General features: G+C 37.8%; 1 protein-coding gene across 2 annotated transcripts in view; it reads right to left on the bottom strand.

The window, feature by feature from the left end:
* The window catches only part of Alcam (activated leukocyte cell adhesion molecule), a 187,739-nt gene that overhangs the window by 9,691 nt on the left and 155,094 nt on the right, over positions 1-22,954 (bottom strand). Inside the window, exons 7-14 of one of the 2 annotated variants that reach the window (XM_023704094.1) lie at positions 20,555-20,682; positions 18,991-19,123; positions 15,160-15,272; positions 13,417-13,552; positions 13,178-13,311; positions 10,615-10,747; positions 8,396-8,434; positions 7,999-8,116 (exon numbers count right to left, since the gene is read on the bottom strand). In XM_023704094.1, the coding sequence (XP_023559862.1) occupies positions 7,999-8,116; positions 8,396-8,434; positions 10,615-10,747; positions 13,178-13,311; positions 13,417-13,552; positions 15,160-15,272; positions 18,991-19,123; positions 20,555-20,682 (934 nt within the window). The remainder of the gene's footprint in view (positions 1-7,998; positions 8,117-8,395; positions 8,435-10,614; positions 10,748-13,177; positions 13,312-13,416; positions 13,553-15,159; positions 15,273-18,990; positions 19,124-20,554; positions 20,683-22,954) is intronic. The other variant, XM_023704095.1, reaches the window with a different exon arrangement.

Below are 22,954 nucleotides of genomic sequence, written 5' to 3'. Positions count from 1 at the left end.
ATAATATCTTATTCATGTCTTAGAAGAAAATATGATAATGTAAAAACAGATGACAATCTAGGCAGGAAAAAAAAAGGAAATAGAAAGTTTTATGACAGTATTAAAGTGAAAAATTCACAAAATGTCCTTAACATCAGATTGGAAGTGGCAGAGTAAAACATCAGTGAATTTAAATACAAAAATACAAATTATGTATTCTGAAAAATAGAAGACAGCAGTATATCAATCTACCAATCACTCTTCAGTGTACTGTGGTATAATGTTCAGTAGTCTAATATGTATGTAATTGGAGTCCTACTAGGAGAGGAAAGAAAGAATGGGACAAAAATGCATGTGAAGAAACAGCAAAATTACTCCATAATATGATGAATTCCATTAACTAGCACAGACTGAAAAATGCTCAGAAATTTCAAAGCAAGAAATAGCAACATACATCTGAGCATATAACATATTCAAACTGATCAAAAGTTCATATAGGGCTGGCAAGATAGCTCAGGGGTCTAAAGTGCTTGCTCAGGCAAGCTTAGGCAGGTGCAGGGGACCATGGTTCAATCCCCGGCATCACATGGTGAGCCAGCCCCACCCTCAGGGCGGGCTGAGCCGGCTAGAGTACATATAAAGGGAAATCTGAAAATCGCCACAGAAAATTTTTTCAGGGGCACAACGACATAAAAAAAAACCCAAAAAGTCAGTAGCAATGAGTATAAAAATAAATGCAATTGAAAGACTGAATAATAATTGAATTGAAAGAACCAGGCCAAGGATGAACGAGAAACAAGATACTACTTTTCATTTCCCTTATATTTACTTTGTAGGTGAATACAATTAGGTAGAACTTAAAAGCAATTGATGCGATCTCATAATGTTACTCAGAAAAGTGGTACTGAAAAAGCTGAGTGACTAGAGTTCAACTTAGGAAGCTATGGATCTAAGGACAAATCGCAACATCTTTGACCACATCTGTATAGCTAAAACCAAGCTGAAAATATGGCTTTTCATAGTTTGGAACTATAAAATAAAGGTTAAGTATAATACGAAATCTGCAATTTATCTATAGAATTAATTTGTACTTTTAGATATTCTCAAATTGATTACTTTAATTTTAAAGCATATAAAATGATAGGAAACAAAACATTAATTAGTGATGAAAGGTGAACTCTTTTTTCTCAATCCCATTCTTCAAAGGGTGACTACTAATATTCAGATACCATAATGTGTCAGACACTGTCATAAGGGCTTTGGAAGCATTAAATTATTTTATCCTTGTAACATCTCCATTTTACTTGAGACTAATAATAAACTTGCCTTGGACACACAGCAAGTAAGTACCAAAGCCAAGATTCCTACTCTAGCCATCTGGCTTCAGTCTCTGCACACCGAGTCACACAGCTATACAAATGTGTTAGGCTGTTAACCCCTCTGAGATCCACTAAATAGAAATACTCGCTGCGGGTGAGGTGGGGCGGCGTGGGTATTCACTGACTGAGAGGATAGAAGGATTGCATGCATTAGACCCTGAATTTCTCCATTTTAGTTACTAAGAGTCTTTGCCTAGTAGGGAAAAGCATCTAAAAATTGTCCTGGACATTTTGGTATTTGTTGAAATGGATGTGGTAAAACATAAATATAATGCTATCCAGTGATTTCTTATAATTAAGTTTACTGGTACAATTTATTTTTTTTTATTTTTCTTTTTTATATATTTAGGATGGGCCCAGGGTCTGCAGGGTCTCACTACATAGATCAGATTCATAGTGATCCTCTTGTTTTCAACCTCCCAAGCGCTGGGATTACAGGTGTGCACCACGACGCCCAATCAGTGGGCCCTGGGGGCGGGGCCAGCACAGCACTGGTGCACTTAGATATGTATAATGATCACATTCACTGTACCTGTACATGGTATCTCTTAGTCCCTCTTTTCCCCTCCCTTCCCCTCTCTTCAACCCCACTTCCTCTCCTTATTTACAAAGCTTTTCCATTTTATCCTTTTCCTTTTCTCTTTAATTCCCCAATATTCAATGATTTTTGAGTGTGGAAAATTTTAGAGATCTAAAAGAATCATATAGTTTAGAAGTTCACCACTTACTTCTAGATTAACCAAATCATTTCCTTTGGCAAGATGACCTTCAGTCAAAGTGATGTGAAGAACAAAGGCTTTTGTAAATTGGCTAAATACAGATTATGATGGCTACTTAAATTTTTTCAAGAGTCTCTTTTTAGTAACTTTAAATGTCAGTGAAAATTTGAATTACAAAATCATAAATTAATATGGGAAGAAGCCCTAGCAGTGACCTTCTAGTGCAGTGGTGGCGAGCCGCCAGAGTGTGTGCTGCAGTGGGCTGTTTGTACCACTGAAAGCTCTAAAATGCTCCCTTCCCTGCTCTAATGCATACAGTAAAGAGAGGCATTTCCACCTGTGGGTCAGTAGGTCTGGGTTTTCATCCTACGTGTCAGGTCTGAGCTGCAAGACCCGGGACAGGTCCTACCTCCGGAGCACACCTCTTCACCTATGAATACGGAAATGGCAGGACCGTCCTACAGGGCAGGTGCCAGGAGAGATGCGACAGAACATGTGAAAGCACTGGGCACAATACAGGAATTTGACAAACTGAAGCCAGGTCTCTGCTACCCCAGGCCACATGTGAGATATGACCAAAATATCCAGTGACATTTATGCTTAAAAAATTATTACAGTAAAATACACACTGCCATTAATATACAGTACCTCACACTCCTCCACCTTACTTCAAACACACCCTCATTGCCACTTTCTGAGGTACTTCTAAAAGTTCTCTTTCAGTTTTTTTTTTAACATTTCATTTAAATTTTTTAAAAAATCTTTTATTTATTTGGTATAGGGTCGTGTTATGCAGCTCGGACTCATAGTGATCCTCATGTCTCAGCACCCCAGCCCTGGGATTACAGGCGTGTGCCACCATGCCTGGTTTCAGTGGCTGGCATGGTGGCACGGCACGTGGTACTGGGGACTGAATCCAGATCCTTGTGCTTGTCAGGCAGCCGCTTAGACCGCTGCACTATCTCTCTGGCCTGAAAACAGCTTATCTACCTTAGCAAATAAAGAGTATGGGGCAGGAGATTCATTCAGTAGGTAAAATACTGAATGATCAAAACAAATGTAATAATGCAGAACATACAAGCAGACACCCTGCACCCACGCTGTGTCATGGGGTTTCCTTACAATGCATAAGTCAGCCATGGTGGTGCATACCTACAATACCAGCCCCGGGGAAGCTGAGGCAGGAGGACCACAGCAAGTGCGGTGCCAGCCTGAACTTCACAGTGAGACCCTGCCTTAACAAAAAAGCAACAAAACAAAACAAAACACTAAAAAGATGTACAAACAAACAAAAACGCTGGGGGCAGAAAAGAGCCTAGCTCAGGGCAGGTGGGAAGGAAAACAGAACTTTTGTATTTTTCCTTTACCTTCAAAATGGTATGTAAGGTGATTTTTTAAAAATAAAACACTATATTTTGATAAAATCTCTTTCTTTCCTCTAAAATTTTTCAGTTTTCAGGTCACAGGCAGTAGACTCAGTGAGAGCCCTGGATGACTCTCCCCTCTGAATGGTCAAGGGTCCTAAAATTAACTGCAAGGAATCTGCATTTGCACATTATCCTATTTCACTGCTAGTCTATTATTTATGATTTGATAGAGTAATGGATCCTTTTTTCTTCTTCTGGTTGCCTGCCAGACTATGAATATAGAAAAAGAAAGAAACTAAAACTCATGGATCAGCCTATTCTAATACAAGTGGAGAGACTACATCAGCCTGGGCCTAGGATCATAAGCCTTTCTAGGACTCTAATATTGTATTAAATGCCAGCAAATAATCAAATTCAGAGCTCAAGTTTTAATGCCTAAAAAGTTCTAGTAAGATATCAAAGTATATTTGAAAAATACATAAAAATTGGGTAAGACACTAGTGATAACCTGGGTAGGTTAGCCCCTTTGATATACAGAAGCTATGAAATCAGGCTAACTGCATATGCCTCACTAAACTGAGAGGAATTTCAGTAAAAGTACCCATGGAAAATGAAAGAAAAAGAAAGAATACTCATGTAGTGATAAATGAGAAAATAATTAAATATTTGCTACACATGGTCTTCCAGCAATATCTTTCAACTTATTCAGTAAATAAGTTTATTCAATTTTTATTTTATTCAGTATTTTATTATTCAACATCTTATTTTGAAATTTATTCAACATTTTATTCAATTCAATTATTAAATTTATTAAATTTATTCAGTTCCTCTCCTCACAGGGTCATGAATTTGATTTTTGACTCAAAGATAAACTTCAAATAAAATCAATCTTCCTACAAGATCCTGTTCCGTGTATTAGGATACACTGATAGGACGAGGTCTACAAAGGCTGACTACAACAGTTTCTTGAGGTTTCCATTTCCTGGGAGAGTACTGGAGTAATATAGCACTGTATGATATTTATAAGTTTTAGATTTCTGAATTATCTGTAAATTGCACAACAATCTCCATAAAACCAACATTCTGCTCTATAGTTACAAAGGTAGGTCCCTTGGTAAGTTTACAAGGCTCACACAATCAGTTTTGTCAGATTACAAACGTCTGGTTTATGCTTGATCCCAGCTTAGTGTGGCTCAGCTGTCTTTTTGGAGCCAGCAACCTGAAAATACGGTTTCAACAACCTCAAGAAGTTCATGGCCGTATCATGCTGCCTTTCCACTTTTCCTTTACCTTGAACTCTTAATTTTTTGTAAGTTCTTATACAGTGAGATAAGTGAGGATTTGTATGTCAAACAAGAGCTGAAAATAATGCTTAGAGGGCAGAACAGAGAGAAACAGAAAAGAGAATCACTGAATAATGTTTTATTCTCTAATGCTCTTCTACCTGCTAACCAAGTAGAACAGAATGGACTCATTGAATTAACGTCTTTTTTTTTTTTATGCTGTGAGTTAATATGTAGCAGACATGGGAAATAACCAGTATATGTTATCACTACCAAAATGGTCTCTAGTTAAAAAAAAAAAAAAAGAAAAACCTTTGAGAATTTATATAAGTTAAATATATAACAGCAACAATCATGAGTTCTCACTTTTTGATGAATGTACCTTATCACAATGAGACAAGAACAGAACTGCTAACTAGTTCTTGCTGCAGTTCTCCATGATGGAAACAAGGAGCACTCCTAACAGTGGAGTGCGAGTGTGTGTAAGTTGAGGCCACTAAGCCCAGCAAGAAATACTTTCTTACATACTACTAGGAGTAAAAATTGGTTCTCATTTCTCTTCAATGACTTTGAAATTACCAAAGTGAAGAACTTCCTCTAAGTGTGGCTAAAACTTCACTACTTTGCTAGCTGTTTCATAATAACACAACCATAGAAACCCTAACCTTGAAAACTTACACTATGGATGTGTGCATTCTCTGGTCAAGTGGCTTACGGGGTTGAGGACACTAACTCAGACAGCACAGGCAGAGAACAACTAATCAGGAAAGCAAAGCACACAGAAAAAGTGAAGCATTCTACACACTCTTAATGAAAGCCCTTTAGTGCTTGGGATAAGAGCTGCAATTTATTACTTCGATCACCAATAATGTTGACACTATCAAATATGGTGAACTTTTCAATTAAATAACAGTTATTTAGATTAGTGCTCATGTCAGAGGCAAAAGTTGCACTTAATCAGAAAACTGAATAGAAATGCTTGAGGCCTTACCTCAATGACTCTGAAGGGAAGGTCCAATACGTACCCATACTTGCAATTTTTGTCACCATTTGGTAATAACTAATGAAGTAACACACTCGAGCACACACAAGCATACTTATTCAGGAAAGGACAAATGATGAGTCATTGGCCATTTGGATATTCTGATTAAGATGCTAGAGGTACTCCAATGATTCAATATTCATTTGGCTATTATGTAGACAATAACAGCACTTTTGAGCTGATTTTTCAGTACACAGAGAAATTTTATTACTTTTTTAAGAAAATAAATTATTTTGGGATATATTACAAATTCTAGTAGAATGAAAATATACTAGAGTTCAAGTTATTGCATTTGTGGCTTATCATGGATTATAAAGATTATAAGATTGAAGAAATTTGTACACACAGTGGAAAATTTCTACAGGTCACCAATTCCTCTGGGCAACTATTTGTGTTTTCTTTCATTTACACGTATAGGCCAGGGGTAGCAAACCTCAGCACTATGCCACGGCAGGCTGCTTGTATCACTGAAAGCTCTAAAAGGTTTGCCATCACTCGGGCAGTCATTTAAATTTTCAATAGATACCAAAAATAAAGTAGTAAGTGACACAGTTGTAGATAAAGTGTTCACTGAGAACAAGAACATGTGTTACCAGCTACAATGGCTAATAACTGTGTCAACTTGCTTTGGACATGTGGAACCCAGATACGGGGCCAAGCACTCCTCTAGCTATGTCTACAGAGGAGGTTCTGGGTAATACAATCACCTGAATAAGCAGACACACTGCCTTCCCTTCTGGTTGTGGGCCCACTGAACCAGGAGAGGACGAAAAGGCTTAGAAAGAAAAGAGAACTTTTCCTGCCTCGCCACTCGATCTGGGGGGTATTTTACTTATTTGTTTTTCCAATTTTGTAGAATCTTATTGAAACACTGGATCTTCCTAAGACTCTGTGTAGTTGGACTTCAAATGCAGTTTACACCATGGACACAGACTGGAACCACACATCTGACGCCCTGAAGACATCCCAGACTCCATAATCATGAGAGGCATTTCCTTGCAAGTTTTCCTTACACAAGGGCATTAGCGTGTGTGTGTGCGCACACGTGTGTGTGCGCGCACGTGTGCATGTGTGGGCGCACACACCCATAAACCTTGTGTGACTCTCTGGAAGTTCCCTAATAACAATAGATACTGGTGAGAACGAACACTGAGGAGTGACTGAGGTCAAGTGTGACTGCGCCCCCTTGTGGGAATGGACATCCTGCACATCGGTGGCAACAAAAGAAAACTCGCCACTTTTTGCCCTATGGCAAAAGAAAGTGTAGCGTTGTGAGAGAAAATGAGGTCTAGTAATTGAACACAAGGATTCTAAAATAGCATCCCCTTAAATCAGTAACAGTTCCGTTCCTCACGGAACTGTTTTATCAGCCATAAAAATATAACATTATAGCCAAAGTTACTACTACCTGTGTATGTCCCACTGTAAAAATTAATTACTTCATTTATAAGAAAAAGGGTTTAAAACTCATGTTTGAAACCAGGAGTATGCCACACAATTACCAATAAAATTCTTAAAAATATAAATGCTAGGACTTCACCCCTGTGCAATCACATCAGAGTCTAGATTGAGAAGGAATACTGTGAATATGAAGAATCATCATTTGTTAACTAGATTATCATAATAAGCTATTAGATGATTTTATGCTTCATAGTGTATGTAATATTTTGTATTTTTAATCATTTTTATCTAACAGCTAGAGTGTTTCAGAGAAGTCTTAGTAATTTTTCTAATCAAGTTTTAAAAACTAAAGCAAAAACAATAATTACTTTTCCCCCTTAATTAGATTCCTATATGGAATAAAGTCAACTAACTAGAACACAGAGGTCCAACAATTAGATTCCCCATCTCATCAGTAATTTCACTGTAGCTAGACTTGTCACTACAAAGACATCTGGGAATCTCTAAAAGATACCTTAGCTTCTTTTAACAAATCCCCACCAACCTCAACAAAAAGAACAATTAACCTTTAAAAAAATACGCCCAGACACTGAAGAAATAAATGAGTTCATAATATTCACTAATAAAAACAAGGGGATAGACATAAAAATCCTACTCAGGCCACATCCCTGGTGCTAGCAACCTTGGCACTGGGAACTGAGATGAAATGTGACAGCCTGCTTTGGGGGATATAAGAGAAATGACATGGACAGCTGGATTAAGCCTAACAGTACTTGTATTTTCTCCCAGAGAAAGCCAACAAGCAGGGATCTTTCTTCTACAACTTACTTTGATTTCTTCATGTACAACCAGTAGACAACCCCAGCCACGAGGGCAGCGAGGAGGAGACCAACTACGATGCCCACGATTAGTTTTGCCTGGTCATTCACCTTCTCTCTATTTTCATCTACAACAAAGAAGAAAAGTCCACGCCATTACAGACAGTGCTAAGGGTTTTACAAAAAGACAGTCTAGTTGCTACTTCAAATTAAAAATGACTATGGCTCACTATTATGATTAACATGCGAACTTGTGATTTGAAAGGATAAAATTTTAGCATTCCTGCTATCTTGTCTCATTTTGTACTTTTATTCAAGTCAAAATTGTGGGCTTCTAACCAATTACTTATATGACGACACTTCATAAATTTGGAGTCAAGGAAGGAAGTGGGCAGCATAGTACCTACCACTTATCTCGTCTGCCTCATCGTGTTCTGGAATACTTACTGAAATGAAAAATGTTAATATGAAATTAAAAACAAAATTTGTTGATATATGAAAGTCACCTTTACCATTATAGTATGATGTAATAACAGTCAGATAAAAAGTCTATTCTATAGCTAAGGGTTAAAAAAAAAAATCATACTTACTAGAGCATGAACTTCCCAAAATGCAAAATTGTTAATCTATTGTGGAAAATTTCACAACTGATAAACTAATACTAATTTGAAATCCATACTAATTATCTTTTAAAATTCTTTCTTAGAAGAAACACAAAAGCTATGGTGCTGCACTTCTACTTTTCTTATATTTTCCTACCCCCATGCAGGAGAATTCTTAGCCTCGAGTGTCAGGGACTTACCACCAGAGATATTTTCCAAGTGGGGTGGGGGTGGAGGTAAAATCTGGGGATGCCCTAGAGATTAAGTACAAACTGTATGTGAATTTTGCCAAAGCCCATCAGATAATTCTGATAGTGCCATGTTCTTGGTCCAATGTAAGAATCACTGCTTAGTGATGGTTGATTATGGCAATTTGATTAAGAGAAGTTTAATTAAATTGGCTCAGCAATGCCACACCTGAGGGTATGGAGGGCCCCTTTGGGCAGCTCATCATCCCCTGGACAGTATAAAGGGGAAATGAAGGAGGACGCATCTGCTCCTGCTTCTTTGGAGCGCCAGTCTTCAGCCTGACCATGGACATCATCTGACTTGTAGTGCAGACTCTAGCTTCCCGCACAGACCCGTCAGCCTTCCATCGCACACCCACTGGCCTCCTGATACGGCACACAGTGAGCTCCAGACCTTCTGCTGGATCCTTTAGTCTGCTCTGTGAGACACCCTCTGCACTCTTCCTTATCCAACTCTTTGGGAGGCCATTGTAAGCCAATCTTATAAACTGTTATATATTTATATATCTTGTATTATATCTGTTTTTCTAGTAAACACTGACTGATACAATATCCAACTGCAAAGCCATTCTCCAGAGTGTATGGGCCTGCACCAGAGCTGCCTACAGTGACTGGCAGACTCCCAGCGTCCTCCTCATACATGCTAAGGAATCACAGAAGGTGTTCAGTGAATTTGAAAACAATTGTGTGTTGATCAAGGAAACCATTTCATGGTATAGAAAACCGAAGCAGCTCTTTGATGGGTTAGAGCAAAAAGAGCAACTTGTATTCAGGAAGGAAGGATAGGATCCCTTTCAAATCAATACTTGTTGAATTGCATTCTGAGAAGTCAATGCTCCTATCTTAGAGCTAAATTTGTTTAGCTCTTTTCTCCCACCCATTCCTCGGGCCTTTATATTCAAGTTGTAATCTGGTAGGGACCAGTGCCTGTATGCAATTATTTTCTGCCAGCTCCCACTAATGCTTTGCTATTATATCCATCATCTGTTAATGCTACATGCAGGATTTCAACTGACAGAAGAATAAAATCGTGCAGGTCAGTTAAGAACCTGTCCAAAACTGAATCACACTGTAGGCCAGTCCTCATTTAAGGCTGTCATACAATGGGGAAGCTGTCATCGCAGAATAGAAGATGGTGGACTTTTTCATACGATGTCATAATTGTTTCTAGAAAAATCTACTATTGTTGTATGTGTGTTATCCTGATTTCAACATTTAGAGATTTTTCCATTTTCTCTGAGATAATTTCACTTGTCTGATTTGGGCTATGACTGAAATACAATATGAAAAAAGTCCTATCTGAAACTAGGTCTTACAAATTCTGAAATTAGTTTTGTTATTAATTTACTGACTGACATAAAGCTTGTGGTAGTTCTGTATAAGGATAAATACCACAAAGAATTGGAATGTAAAATAATGAGTTAAAAATTTATCAAACTTCAAAGCTAATCTTTGAATTATTTCTACTCTAGACAAAAAGATAGATTAAATAAGAATAACTTATTTCTTATTTTCTGTTGCTCTTGGGAAATATTCCTGCATAGGACAAAGTCTCTGACCCATAAAACATGAAATGATGTCACTGCCAAGACAAGAATATTCTAAGAATGAAAACCAGGGAAAAAGGAAAAAAAATCTTATGATGATGATACCAAATGCAAAATAAATAAACAAAACTTACCATAATGCAGTACAGAAGATGGAATTGAAGATTTTAAACTAATGAAGAATAACTTCAACTTTCTTACTTTTTAATGCCAGAAATGAAATACTCACTAGCAGAGACATTCAAGGAGTTTACTGTTCTCTCCAGTTGGTTTTCTGCTGTGCAAGTTAAGGTAACATTCTCCTCAGGGGAGATGATAATTTTACTATAATACCTGCCGTTGATATACGGAGATTCCTCTGTCTGAAAGGAAAGCAGGAAGAGGAGTTTAGAATGGACATGCTTATAGCCAGGAAAAGAGCAGTGGAGGATGAGGAGGACAGTATGGCGCTCTGCAGTGCTGTCTGGTCAGCAGGGCACATCTACGATGTGTGTCATCTGTGTTCACAGAGCCAACACTAACTGATATGATATGGGTATATGATGTAGACAAAGGCCACTTGCGCTAATGCCTACAGTAGGCAGGAAGCATTTAGTGAAGCCATGTGACATTACTGTGGATGTTCCTGTCATGGGTTACAATAATCCATCACTTTTCTTTTTTAATGGATGCTTAGTTTTGATAAGATGACATTTGTTTTTTAAAGTAGTTATTATCTACTTACCAGTGTTCATTCAGTGAGCTTTTAAATTTAATTGTTTGTAGATTTGGTCATTGCTGTTCATCACAGCGATTAATTCCATTATCTTAAATCATTATAGAGCATATAGATGCATAAGTTGTTCATCGTAAATAAAAGTTTTCCTCTAAAATTTTCTGTGCAGAGTGGAATTTACCTAAGACACATTCTGCACCTAATTCTTTCTAACATAAGGAACAGCCCACTTTATTCTCATCCCCCAACATGAGCGAAGGAAACATGCACCTGCACTCCGTTCTTGGTCATTCTGTTCACATCGTGTGCTATTTTGTTCACTGCTTGCTTGTTTTCTAACTGAGCTCTAAGTGCCTTGAGGACAGGGCTGGGAGATCTTTTAATCCCCGTGGGCAGGGAAGAGGTAGAGACACTGTCTACCTACAAACCTACACATTACATTCATCTTCCATTTGAAGAGGGAACAAACAATACAGACAGTGGTGGATGGGTACAGATGTAGAGCAGGAAAAATAACATACTGCCTGGCGGGCCGGAATCAACACTTCTGGATGATGAGCAAGGACATTTTTATTTTAATTTCCTTTGTAAATTTACCTGATATTTTTCTACTTCTCTCTAGGGTTTTCCAGAGACTTTCTCACTATTTTGGCTACTTTAATCTCATTTCTAGAATGGCCCTTTAGATATTTATATTCCTTCATCAGATAATGTCCCTTGTGCTCTTTCTGTGCTTCTACACCTGCTTTACCTAAAGGTCCTTCTCTGCTGTATTCATCAATTAATTGAACTAGGAAGCAAAATGAATACAGGAAAAAAAGGAGCTTTTCTCCTCTTTTAGTGTTTGATGGTAAAAACAATCTGAATATTGTTAGAAATTTAGCCCTTTATTATGAATCAAGAAAAACTACACTCCCACTGGCATGAGGGGCACTGTCCTCTCTGTCCTCCCTCTCACAGCATGGCTCCCGTATGGCTCCATCATGCCTGACCAAATCCCAGGTTATTTGCTTCAAGTGCGACCACTCCTTTTGGTCTCTCTGCCCGTGCTCAGGCGACTATACAGATATACATCCCAAATCTACTTTGTGCTACCAAATTATATCACATGAGCTGAACCAGTGGCTCAATGTCCCAAGACAGAAGAAAAGATTTTTATTTTAAAATTAATCTGCAACAGTTTGTTTTATATAGGTCTTCTCAAAATTTTAAGTGGGTCCAAACCTGGGAAGAAGGCAGGACAGGAGATTCAAATATTCAAATTGTGTCTGGATGCTGAGAGAATCTTAATGGGTTCTGCTAAGATGAGGAGACATGAATACTGCTGTAGACAAAACAGAATTAGCAAGTATGATGGTAATCCAAGGAGACTGGCAGTTTAATGGGATTACATTTCTGGGCCCAAGCCCATAATGATAGGAAAGATTTTATTTTGGGGGGAGGTTAAACACAGTATTAATAGGAAATTACCAGCAGTGTTCACAAGTTTGTAGGTCTTTATTATTATTAAAACAACCCTATAAAGGTACAAAGATGAAGGTTCAATTTATGCTCTCTTACCCAGAAGGCACAACCTGATGCTATGTGTTTCTTGCTTTATTCTGGTCCTCACTCTGGCACAGGCAAGTCATGCCATATGTTACAAGTGGGAGCTGTGTTTGTTGTTAACCTCCAGTGCCCAGCTTTAAGAGGAAAACTCCCGTAATATATATATATATAAGCAAAGTAATGGAGGCTACATATATTTGAACATGTAAGTTTATAATGCAGAAAAGCACATAGTTTACTTTTTCAACCACCCGTTTGTGAATTAATCAGTAAATGAGGCAACTCCCAATTTGAATTCTTATAAAAACAGATTCTGACCACAACATAAGGCTTCCTCTATTTTCTGTGATCCTGAGATTTAAAATTTCTCTTTGAACTGTATTTTTCCTTTATGAAAATTAAGAAGCTAGCAAGAGCTGTTTCAGAGTAAGCTATGTATTTTATGTGGTAACAAACCAGCTTACACTGTATCTAGATAAAATTCCATATTGAACCAAGGGCAGCATATAACAAGAAGATAAATACTTGCTTGGTTTATGACGCTTCCACTGCCAGTAATTGTCCACTGTATAGCTGGCTTTGGGAAACCTTCCACGTGGCAGATTATTGTTTTAGACAGTCCACTGGGATCAGTTTTCTTTGTCATTTTGATTTGAGGTTTTCCTAAAATATTACAATTAAACTATGAGAATGAATTAAGGTCATCAAAGAGAGAAGATACCAAATTTTCAAAGAAAAAATTGAATCAGTGTCTAAGTATTTTACTACCTTCTACAATAAGAGTCAGTGACTCTCTTTTTTTCAGTCCTTCAACCTCCTGCAGAGCTGTTTCACAAACATAATTTCCAGCATCCTGATAATGAAGACTAGAAAATGATGGACTTGATCGAAGTCTGATGTTGTCCTGATGAAATAAAAAGTAAATTACCGCTGAAGGCACATATAGAGCATTAAGTATATTTATTACATAACAACCAAGCTGGAAACTGTTCCGCTAAATCTAATGAAAATACAAACATTTTGTACTTCAGTTCATATGCTTTTAAAGTAGAGTTCTTGCTTGCTTGCTTTCTCTCTTTCTTTCTTTTAATAATGTTAGAGTCAAACATGCCAGAACTATATTTCAGATTCCTCTGTTATGGAACTGATAATGGGGAACATGTTCATAAAATTCTGAGACTTTGTTTCCTTTATTTGTGGAATTACATTTTTTTAACCATACTGTTGAAAAGACTGAATTATATAAATACGCAATGTGTTAACATTAAGGATACAATTTAATTTTAGTAGATATAGGAATATCAGATATAGATTTGTGATACCTACTCAATGACAGGTACAAATGCCTAACAATAATTTTATCTGATACCATTATCAACAAGGGGGATTTATTACAGAGCTACAGGGACTATAATTAGGATGGTTTTATTAAGAAATCATCTAATATCTATAAAAATACATAAAACATTTAATTTTAATCAACAACAGTGACTGCAACTGACACTCACACTTGTTTCTGTACAGTAAAGGTGTACCAAATACAACATGCTATGGGTATTCATACAATTATTTGCTTAGAACTTCTCTAACTTTGTGAGCATTAACTGCTGAAATGTATAATGTTAAATATGAGCACTGTAGAGTGATACTGTAGTTGTAACAAGAAGTTATAACTAAAAGAGTGAAAAAGAAATTGAACTCTAAGTGTAAGAGAGCAAGTAATAGAAACTGATATTGAAAGAGATCAGAAAACAGATTATAAGACCATATCAATAATTTATATTTTCATTAAGAACAAAACAAACTGGCAAATAAATTCATCTACAATTTTTCTAAAGCCATTCTTGTGAGGTGCTGTTTAGTACATGCTCTGGTACAAATACACTGGCTACAGGAGCTAAAGATGTAAAGGACTTCTAACTTTAAGGGGATGTTAATCCAGGAGAATCTGTGTTTAGAAACTTAAGGGTAATTTCAATACCACAGATATAAAAAGTGTATGATCACACCACAGGATTTACACTAAAGAAGATATGACTACCAGTCTGTACTCTGACACTTACGAGTTCTCTGCTTCCTTCTGCCTTAATTTCTTTATAAATAATTAGGGGTGATCTGCCTATGGCCCTGTTATAAGCTTTATGTGAGAACGATGTGAGTTAAAACACCATAAATTGCTGCATCAGAGAGTATCTGTGCAAATGCATACACGCATGTCTGTCTATGGTAATGCACTAAATTAAGTTTCAGAAAATCAATTATGAGTGCTACACTGTTACTGACTCTTGTTTTACCCTGGGGTGATGTGTGTGTGTGTGTGTGTGTGTGTGTGTGTGTGTGTGTGTGAGATAGAGAAAGACAGAGACAGTGACAGAGACAGAAATACAGTCACAGAAAAAGAAGGAATATGAATAACTATGTTATCCATAAATATACAGCTCGATATAATATAAAATGCAAAAGAACTGAAGAAAGAAATCCAAAAAGGATAGTATCAAGACTATTACTTACCTTCATCCAAACCACAGTTGCATTCCTACTAGCAGATGTCGTGCATGACACAGGCAGGGCATCACCAATTTGCTTGGTCACCTCCCCGCTTGGCTTCAAGGATAAATCCAAATCTGTGAAGCAAAAAGTCTCCTTAAAATACAAACTCTTAATAAAGTCAGAGTCAAAAATACTTGTGACAACAAAAGAAAAGAATCCTTCTGTGTATGAAAAATTCAGACCTGATTTATTTGACTAAAATGACTAGTTTTTCCAGCTGGTTTTGGAATCTGTGGGCAAACAGATGTTCAACCTAATTGATTAAACACATATTTTCAGTTAACCTAATTGTTGTTTTTACAGCATAAAAAATATTTTGGTGGGCTCTATAACCTTAAGAAAAAAAAACCCCATTAAGTCATTTCTGGAAGAAAGATGATGACTGGTAAATATAAAAAGAGTAAGAATAAGTTTGGAAAATCAAGTAGATTTGGACAGCAGGTAATAAACTGAGAAACCATAAAATAGTACATGTGTTTCTTCAGAGGGAACTGACAACTAATTTGATCTTTTTTGAAATGCTATTTCATTTTCTCGTGCTGTTGAAATTTTAAATAAGCTCTATTGTTAGGTCCACTGCCAGCAGACACCATTTTTTAAAAAAGAACATAAACACACGAAGATGCACAGCCTCTCAGATGGATAACTTTTTATAAAAATATTACTTTTAGTATAGTATGCTCTATATGAAGAAAATTCAATTCAACTGAACTAACATTTATTGTACAGCAATTATGTTCCAAGTACTAAAGGCAGCTGGATGAGTAATGACTTTACAGTAGCGAGGGAGAGGTAATCTACACGCAAGTGGCTATAATCCTTGCCCCAGGAAATAAGCACCTAGGAGCAAACTTGGAAAAGATTAGGAACTTGATAAATATTTGTTGAAAGACCAATTCAAGGCCTTTAATAGATGCAGAAGTACAGGGACTCACAGCAGTGTAGAGAACAGGGCCAATTCGGGTTTCCAAGCAGAAGTGACAGCTCTGTATAGGAGGCATTTCATGTCTGGGGCCCTCAGGGTTGAGAAGGGCTTTGAAGGATTTTTCTTGGCTAGTTCAGGCTGCCTTAAGGGCGCGTCTGGTGGGGCTTGTGGAGCTGGAGATTGAACCAGCGCCTGACTGCATTTGCCCAAGCCACGCTTTGAACACCTGGGCCATCTAGCAAGCCACTGAGAAGGACTTTGAAAGGTAGAAATGCAGGCAATATTCTTGCCACATAAACAAAAGCAAAGAAATGAGAGAGCCTGGAAAGTTTCACGGTGGCAAGTTATCTGGTGCAGTTGGTGCTGATTCAGCGGAGGGACATCTGTATATGCAGGCCGGGATGCAGAGGCCCAGATTTGCTATACTGGGACTTAGGATTTTGTTCTACAGTAGAAAGGTTTGTTACTACACTTCATGCCCTTCCTGGTCTTACATATTATAGTTGAAATTGATTATCTGCAACATTATTTTTAATATTTGTCTCTGTTTTAGACTGTAAGCAACACGTGGGCATCGACCATGGCTTCTGTAATGCACACAAGGAGCCAGACTTACGACCGCTGCTTAGGAACAAAGAAAGAGGCATGCTTTCTCAGAGCCTCATTAACATTCAAAATGCACCAGCATGCAGAAACGTGGAGTTTACTTCGAATATTTGGGTGAAATATCCTGAGATGAAAACATTTTTCCAGGGTCAGCTCGGAGTTTTTATTAGTTGGTTAGCTAACTCGCCAGTGCTAAGATAAAAGATTATAAAGGACAAAGATGGCTGTGAAAATCCTGGGCAAGGACCTATGTACATGGACTGGAAGATGAATGGTGGCTGTTTCATCAGCAACTGGGGCCTGCAGGGTGAGAGCTGCACTGCCAGGGATGCTCTGCAGGTGGGGAGCATGTCAGCTGCTGCTTCTCTACTCATGCTCCTTCTAGTCATCTATGGAAGGGAAACACAAGTTTGATTTTTAGAAAATAAGCAATCAAGGATAATTGGGAAAATGGGAATTTTATGTTTGTATGTAATGTAGACAGAAGAAAATATCAATTGACTTGCAATACTTATTTCAGCTTTATGGAGGAAAATATGCCTTAAAAATCAGTAGTATAGTCAACCTTTGAAAACTAGCATGCATTTAAATCTAATTAAATGTCCTGAAATTCAATTAAATTATTATAAATGAATTGTTTAATTATTCCCCATCATGACACTGATCAAGACACTATGGGTACCACCAAGTCAAAAAGGCCTTGTCACTTTCCTACCCTCCTTGTCTGACCTATGTGCAAAACAAGAGCCTTCTCCTGTTAAGAGTCCTGCATGCCCATCTTCTCCTAACAGAAGCCCTTCAAATTGTCTTAAAGACATTGGGTATTGATGTTCAGCCCAAAAATTAGAATTAGGACATCAGAGAGCTATTCCGTAGGTAATTCTGTTGGCTGGCTATATTCTTCAGCTGTACTACTTGTTTTACTTTTTCCTCTTTTTTTCCCCCTAGAACAGGCCTAGATAAATGGTCCTACGACTCACCAGTCCTCAGAGAAAAAGTGGCACTGCCATTGCACCAGAGAGGTCACTGCCTTCTTCCTAACTATCTCCATTGCCTGAAACACTCAACTCCCTGCAGCACGAGTATGGAGCAAACAGAGAGATGGCTGGCTGCCAACATTTCTGAACAGTGCACTGCTTCTGCAGAGCTCCCCAGCGTGCACTTCTGTACCATACCAGGAAAGCAGCTATCTGGTTGCTTTATCTCCTAGCACGCAGCCTTCCTCCCATATGTTTCTCCAGGTTTTTATCCTACATATTTTACAAGCATTAGGAATACAATGAAAGATTTAGAATGATGTGCTCAGGACAATTTTGAACAAAACTTGAATTTTGAAATAAAAAATACACCTCATGCTCAGGAGCTCTAAGTGGAACTTGTCCAGAGGAAATCTTACTCGTGGTACCACTAGTGCAAAGGGATTACCGAAAAGTTCAGACAACACATCTAAACAAGACTGATGCGTGCCCTATTTTCATGAAGCAAGAGGTGCATCAGGAATAGGACTGTTATGGGTTATAAAATGAAGACCATGTCTGTTTTTTATGTATCTTTTTTCCTCATGACATACGCGAAGGACAAATAAAACTTTTTGAGTACCTAGAGACTAAAAACAGATTAAGACTTCAATAAAAAGTTATATTCAAAGTGAATTTTAAGAAGTTCTATTTCCCCAAATTTACTATCCTCCTATGATGAAGCAAATTCATGTAATAAAGGCTTTTTGTCCTCTTTGCTTTCTCTTATAAGAGTTGAGTCTGTAATCTGTAACTCTGCATTGCCTGGGTTTGCATGCTAATATTATTCTGCAATAAAATTCTGTATACTTCATATACATCTTCATCTTTCCAGACCAACTATAAAACTTGTGAATCTCAAAAATATATAATAGAGGGTGGTGGTGTATCTCAGTGTTAGTGTTTGCCTAGCATGTGTGAGACCCTTGGTTTAAACCCCAATACTTTCTTAAATATATATAATGAGGTTCTTTATGGGTGACATGAATGCCACTTATTGATTCAATGGGTTGAAGACGCTGAGGAAGCAGGCAGCGGCTAAATGCTCACAGGTGCATTTACCAGATCCATGCAAGAGTCCAGGACTGTGGTGTAAGCTGAGTGTATTTTCATGCCCTTTACCAATTCTATTGAAGCCAAGTTCCTTAGTAAATACAGTATGTAGCTACAATTTATTTAGAATGATAGTCACACTGTACTACTCGAGGCCTTGCAGTGAGGCTGGTAATGAAGAAGGCGACTCACAGTGAACTGTGATGGCTGTTGAAGCAATCATGCTTTTCTTGTCTACCAGGGAGCATTTGTATTCTCCTGTTGCGTTGCGCCTCACATCTGTCAATGTGTAAGTATTTGAGCTTCTGATTCCTTCAGGCTGTCCCTTTCGACAGAAGAAAAATGTCAAATGATTACACTTGGTAGCTACAATGAGAACAGTTATATTTCTTGATGAAGATGGCATTTTCTCAGATCAGGAACAAAAGTGAATGTGATTCTTTAGACAAACAAGTACAGTTTGTACAAAATAATACCAATTATTTTTTCCAGAGAAAAAAATTTAATACTTTGATTATGAAGAATCTTGAAGAACTAACTTACATTTTATTAATAAAAAGTATTTCACTGAAAACATAATGTGTTTTAGTTTTAAAAGATTTAAGAAGTCCAACATTTCATTTTAAAATTATGACTTATCTAGTTTAATAAAATGGATGGAAAGGAAAGGGAAGAAAGGAAAGAGAAGTGAAAGAACGACAGAAAAAAGAAAAATAATTATTTTTTCTCTATTCAGGAGAAAAAGGAAAGATAAAAGGAAGCAAATCAAGACTAGGCCAAACATAAGTGTAGTGGGAGTACATGTTAACAAAAAGATAATCAGCAGATATTGTTGATAAATCAGAAATATAAATTTGGCTTTGTCATCCCTGATAACCAAAACTGAAATCTAGTTAGCTTTACAATTTCTATTTGCAAGCAAGACAAAAATAGCTTGTCAATTTAATAGGCAAAACCACATTTTATGTCAACATGTACGTTTACAAGAAATCATTTACACCGCTGAGAAATGCAGTGAATAATATTCTTAAGTACTGCTCGTAGCAATGTAGGCGGTAAATCCATCAGCACATCCCTACAGAAACGCAGCACTAAGCAGCACATGGCTTCCCTCCTATGCAAATATGACAGCAAACACAAAGCTCTGGCAAAGTGAAGTATCCTTAGAGAGTGCTCTCTCCTACTTCAGCTTCATACTACTTTGACATCCTAGAGGAATTTTCTAATGATCCCTGTACACTTATCATTTCTTTCAGCTGTGACATGGACAGGAGTGGAAGAAATTAAGCTTTCTGATTGCACATGATAAGAAAGAGCCCACACATAGCATTATTCCGACAAGCTAAATATAACATGCAACAGAACTATCCCTCCTTCAGAAGAATAGAGCTGTGTTCAGTTCATCACCATAGGTAGATTTAGAATCCACCTCAAGGCATTTTCTGACTTCTTTTTCATTTTGTGGTTATCTACTTCTACAGAGCAGATTTTTATAGCTTATGTGGTAGGTTTTTGCAATTATGTTTTCCTGTTTTTTTTTTTTTTCTTTGTGTCTGAAATCTCTCAATATTGAGAAAAAACAAACAACAACAACAACACTTGGCAGGTGCTATACAAACAGAAGACATTACTAGGTGGTGGTCTGTGTTCTAAGGAAAGCATTCTTAAGATCCCAAGCACATGCAGCTCTGCATATCAGACAGGAGCCAACAGCAGGACACAATGAGTAGTCAAGCTTACGTACTTCTGCACTTACTGGTAAGTAAAACAAAAATTCCTCAGGAGGAGGGTTACCATTCCCCAAGCATTTAAGAGTGATGTTGTCCCCTTCTTTGATGGCATTTTTTGGTGGTAACACTTGTATTGTCACTTGCTCTGTAGGATCTGTAAGTCACAGACACAAGTTAACATTTTTGTCAAGGAACCAATTACTGTGCATACAATATAAATGACTAAATTATACACAATTTTCTCAAGAAGCTAGTAATGGTAATTACTTAAGTGTATCTTTTTATAGAACGATTGAAGTTAATAGCCACTTGCTATACTAAGTACTAATCTTAGTTAGAGTAAACCATAGAGACCCTGTTATACAAAAATCAATTTCTTCTTACAAAAATGTCTTGAACTGAGGTAGGAATAACTGTAATTATTTTATATGTAAAAGACCAGTAGGAATAATCATCTCACCATATGACTTCATTACATGGAAATTTAACTATGTTGTGTGAATCTTATAGTTTGGAAAGAGTGAAATCAGATAGCAGATTTCCTGAAGTTATTATGTACTGCCTCACTCAATCACATAATAACACCTTGGATTAAATAAAAGGAGGAAAAATGAGCTAAACACCATCACCCAGGATTCTGCTGTGCAGGCAAGTAGATCTGCTTTCAAAACAATGAGTCCTATAAACTGAGAAAGACTCTTAAAATAATCAACAGGGCTGTAAATGTACTGTAATTCTGTCCTGTTCACTGGAGCCAAGATGTAACTTGCAGTCCATTTTGGTAATTTTGCAGAGAAAATAGGGCTAAAGAGTATTCTTTGGTACAGGCTGCTGCTCAACAATAGAATGCTAAGTAAATTCAAGGCTAGATGCAATGTGATCATATCTAGCAAACAGGAAATAAAAGGAGGTACTGGTGGCGTTAATAAATGACTCACTTCTCACTTATCCTTTGTGTGTGCAGGGTCTCATTACACAGCTCAGACTCATAGTGATCCTCTTGATTTCTGTCTCCCTAGTGCTGGCATTACAGGTGTGTGTCACCATGCCAGGACTCCATCACCGGTGCAGCATGCCCGGGGGCAGGGCCAGCACGGCATGAGGTGCCCAGGATCGAACCCTGGCTCCTGAGCTTACCTAAGCAAACGCTTAGACCGTTGAGCTATACCACCGGCGTTTTCACCTATCCACTTGTTAGATAACTGAATAACGCAATGAACAGTGAACTTCAAAATCATAATCTAAGGTTTCAAGGAACCTTCCACACAAAATTAATAATTACTCAGATGTGTCTATATTTTCAAACTGGTACCATTAAAGACCTATTTTTATTATTAGCTGGTGTTATGGTTTGTAGTTAGATGTCCCCCCAAAACTTCAGCTGGTCATAGTAGGTGCTTTTCAGAGGTGGCTGGACCTAGATGTGTGATGCTGGGATTAAAGGTGTGTTATTAGTTAAATTAGTCTATTGGCTGATGTAGCATAGCTCTGGGAATAGATAATAGAAGGTCTACCCTTGGTGTGGGTCTACCTGCCCTGAGAAGGGGCTAACCAGGACACAGTAGATGGAAAAGAAGAAGAGCTGATGAGGTGGCTTGTTGCTTGTCACTTGCTGCTTTGCTACTTCACTGCTTGCTGCCTCCTGCTTTGCTGTGTTCTGCCTGTCATGAACAGCGTTTCCTCTGCAATGCCACTCTGCCATGCCATGTTTCATTGGAGCCAGTCAGCTATGGACTGAAACCTCTACAAACTGTAAGCCAAATAAACCTTGCCTCCTTTAACTATGGATGTCAGGTATTTTGTCTCAACAATGAGAAAAGTAACAAAGACAGCTAGGAAAATAAAAGGGGTGAGTGGAGGCATGGGAACCTTTTTGCTGTGTCTTGCAGTCGTATATTTACCTTTCTACAATTGAGCGGTACAGGAAAACTCAGAGGGGTTGTCCTTTTTTTTTTTTTTTTCATTTATGTATTTGGTACAGGGTCTCACTATGCAGCTCGCAGTCCTAGTGATCCTGTTTTCACCCTCCCCAGCACTGGTATTACAGGCATGTGCCATCAGGCCCAGACTTGGTCTCTGGCTCAGCATGCCCTGGGGATGACGCCAACGCAGCGTGCAGGACCTGAGATTGAATACTGGTCCCTGTGCTTGTCAGAGCAGTCACTTAGTCTGCTGAGCTATCTCACCAGACCTCAGAGGGGTTGCTCTAGATTGTTTGTCATTTTTCCATATTCAGACATCTCTGAATAGTTGCATAAATATGCGGCAGGTAAACAGTGATTACTTCAACAAAGTTCTTTTTTGTTTGTTTTTTCCTTGGATCTGCCCCAAATAACTAGAAGTTCCCATCAAGTGGGAAAGTGAGTACAAGTTTTGTCATTTTGTTTTTTAATGGCATTCTAGTGACCTCCATTTCTGGGTCTCTT

This window comes from Octodon degus, unplaced genomic scaffold (genome assembly GCF_000260255.1).
Source record: "Octodon degus isolate 3935 unplaced genomic scaffold, OctDeg1.0 scaffold00187, whole genome shotgun sequence".
Taxonomy (NCBI): domain Eukaryota; kingdom Metazoa; phylum Chordata; class Mammalia; order Rodentia; family Octodontidae; genus Octodon; species Octodon degus.
This window is presented reverse-complemented; position numbering and strand designations above follow the sequence as displayed.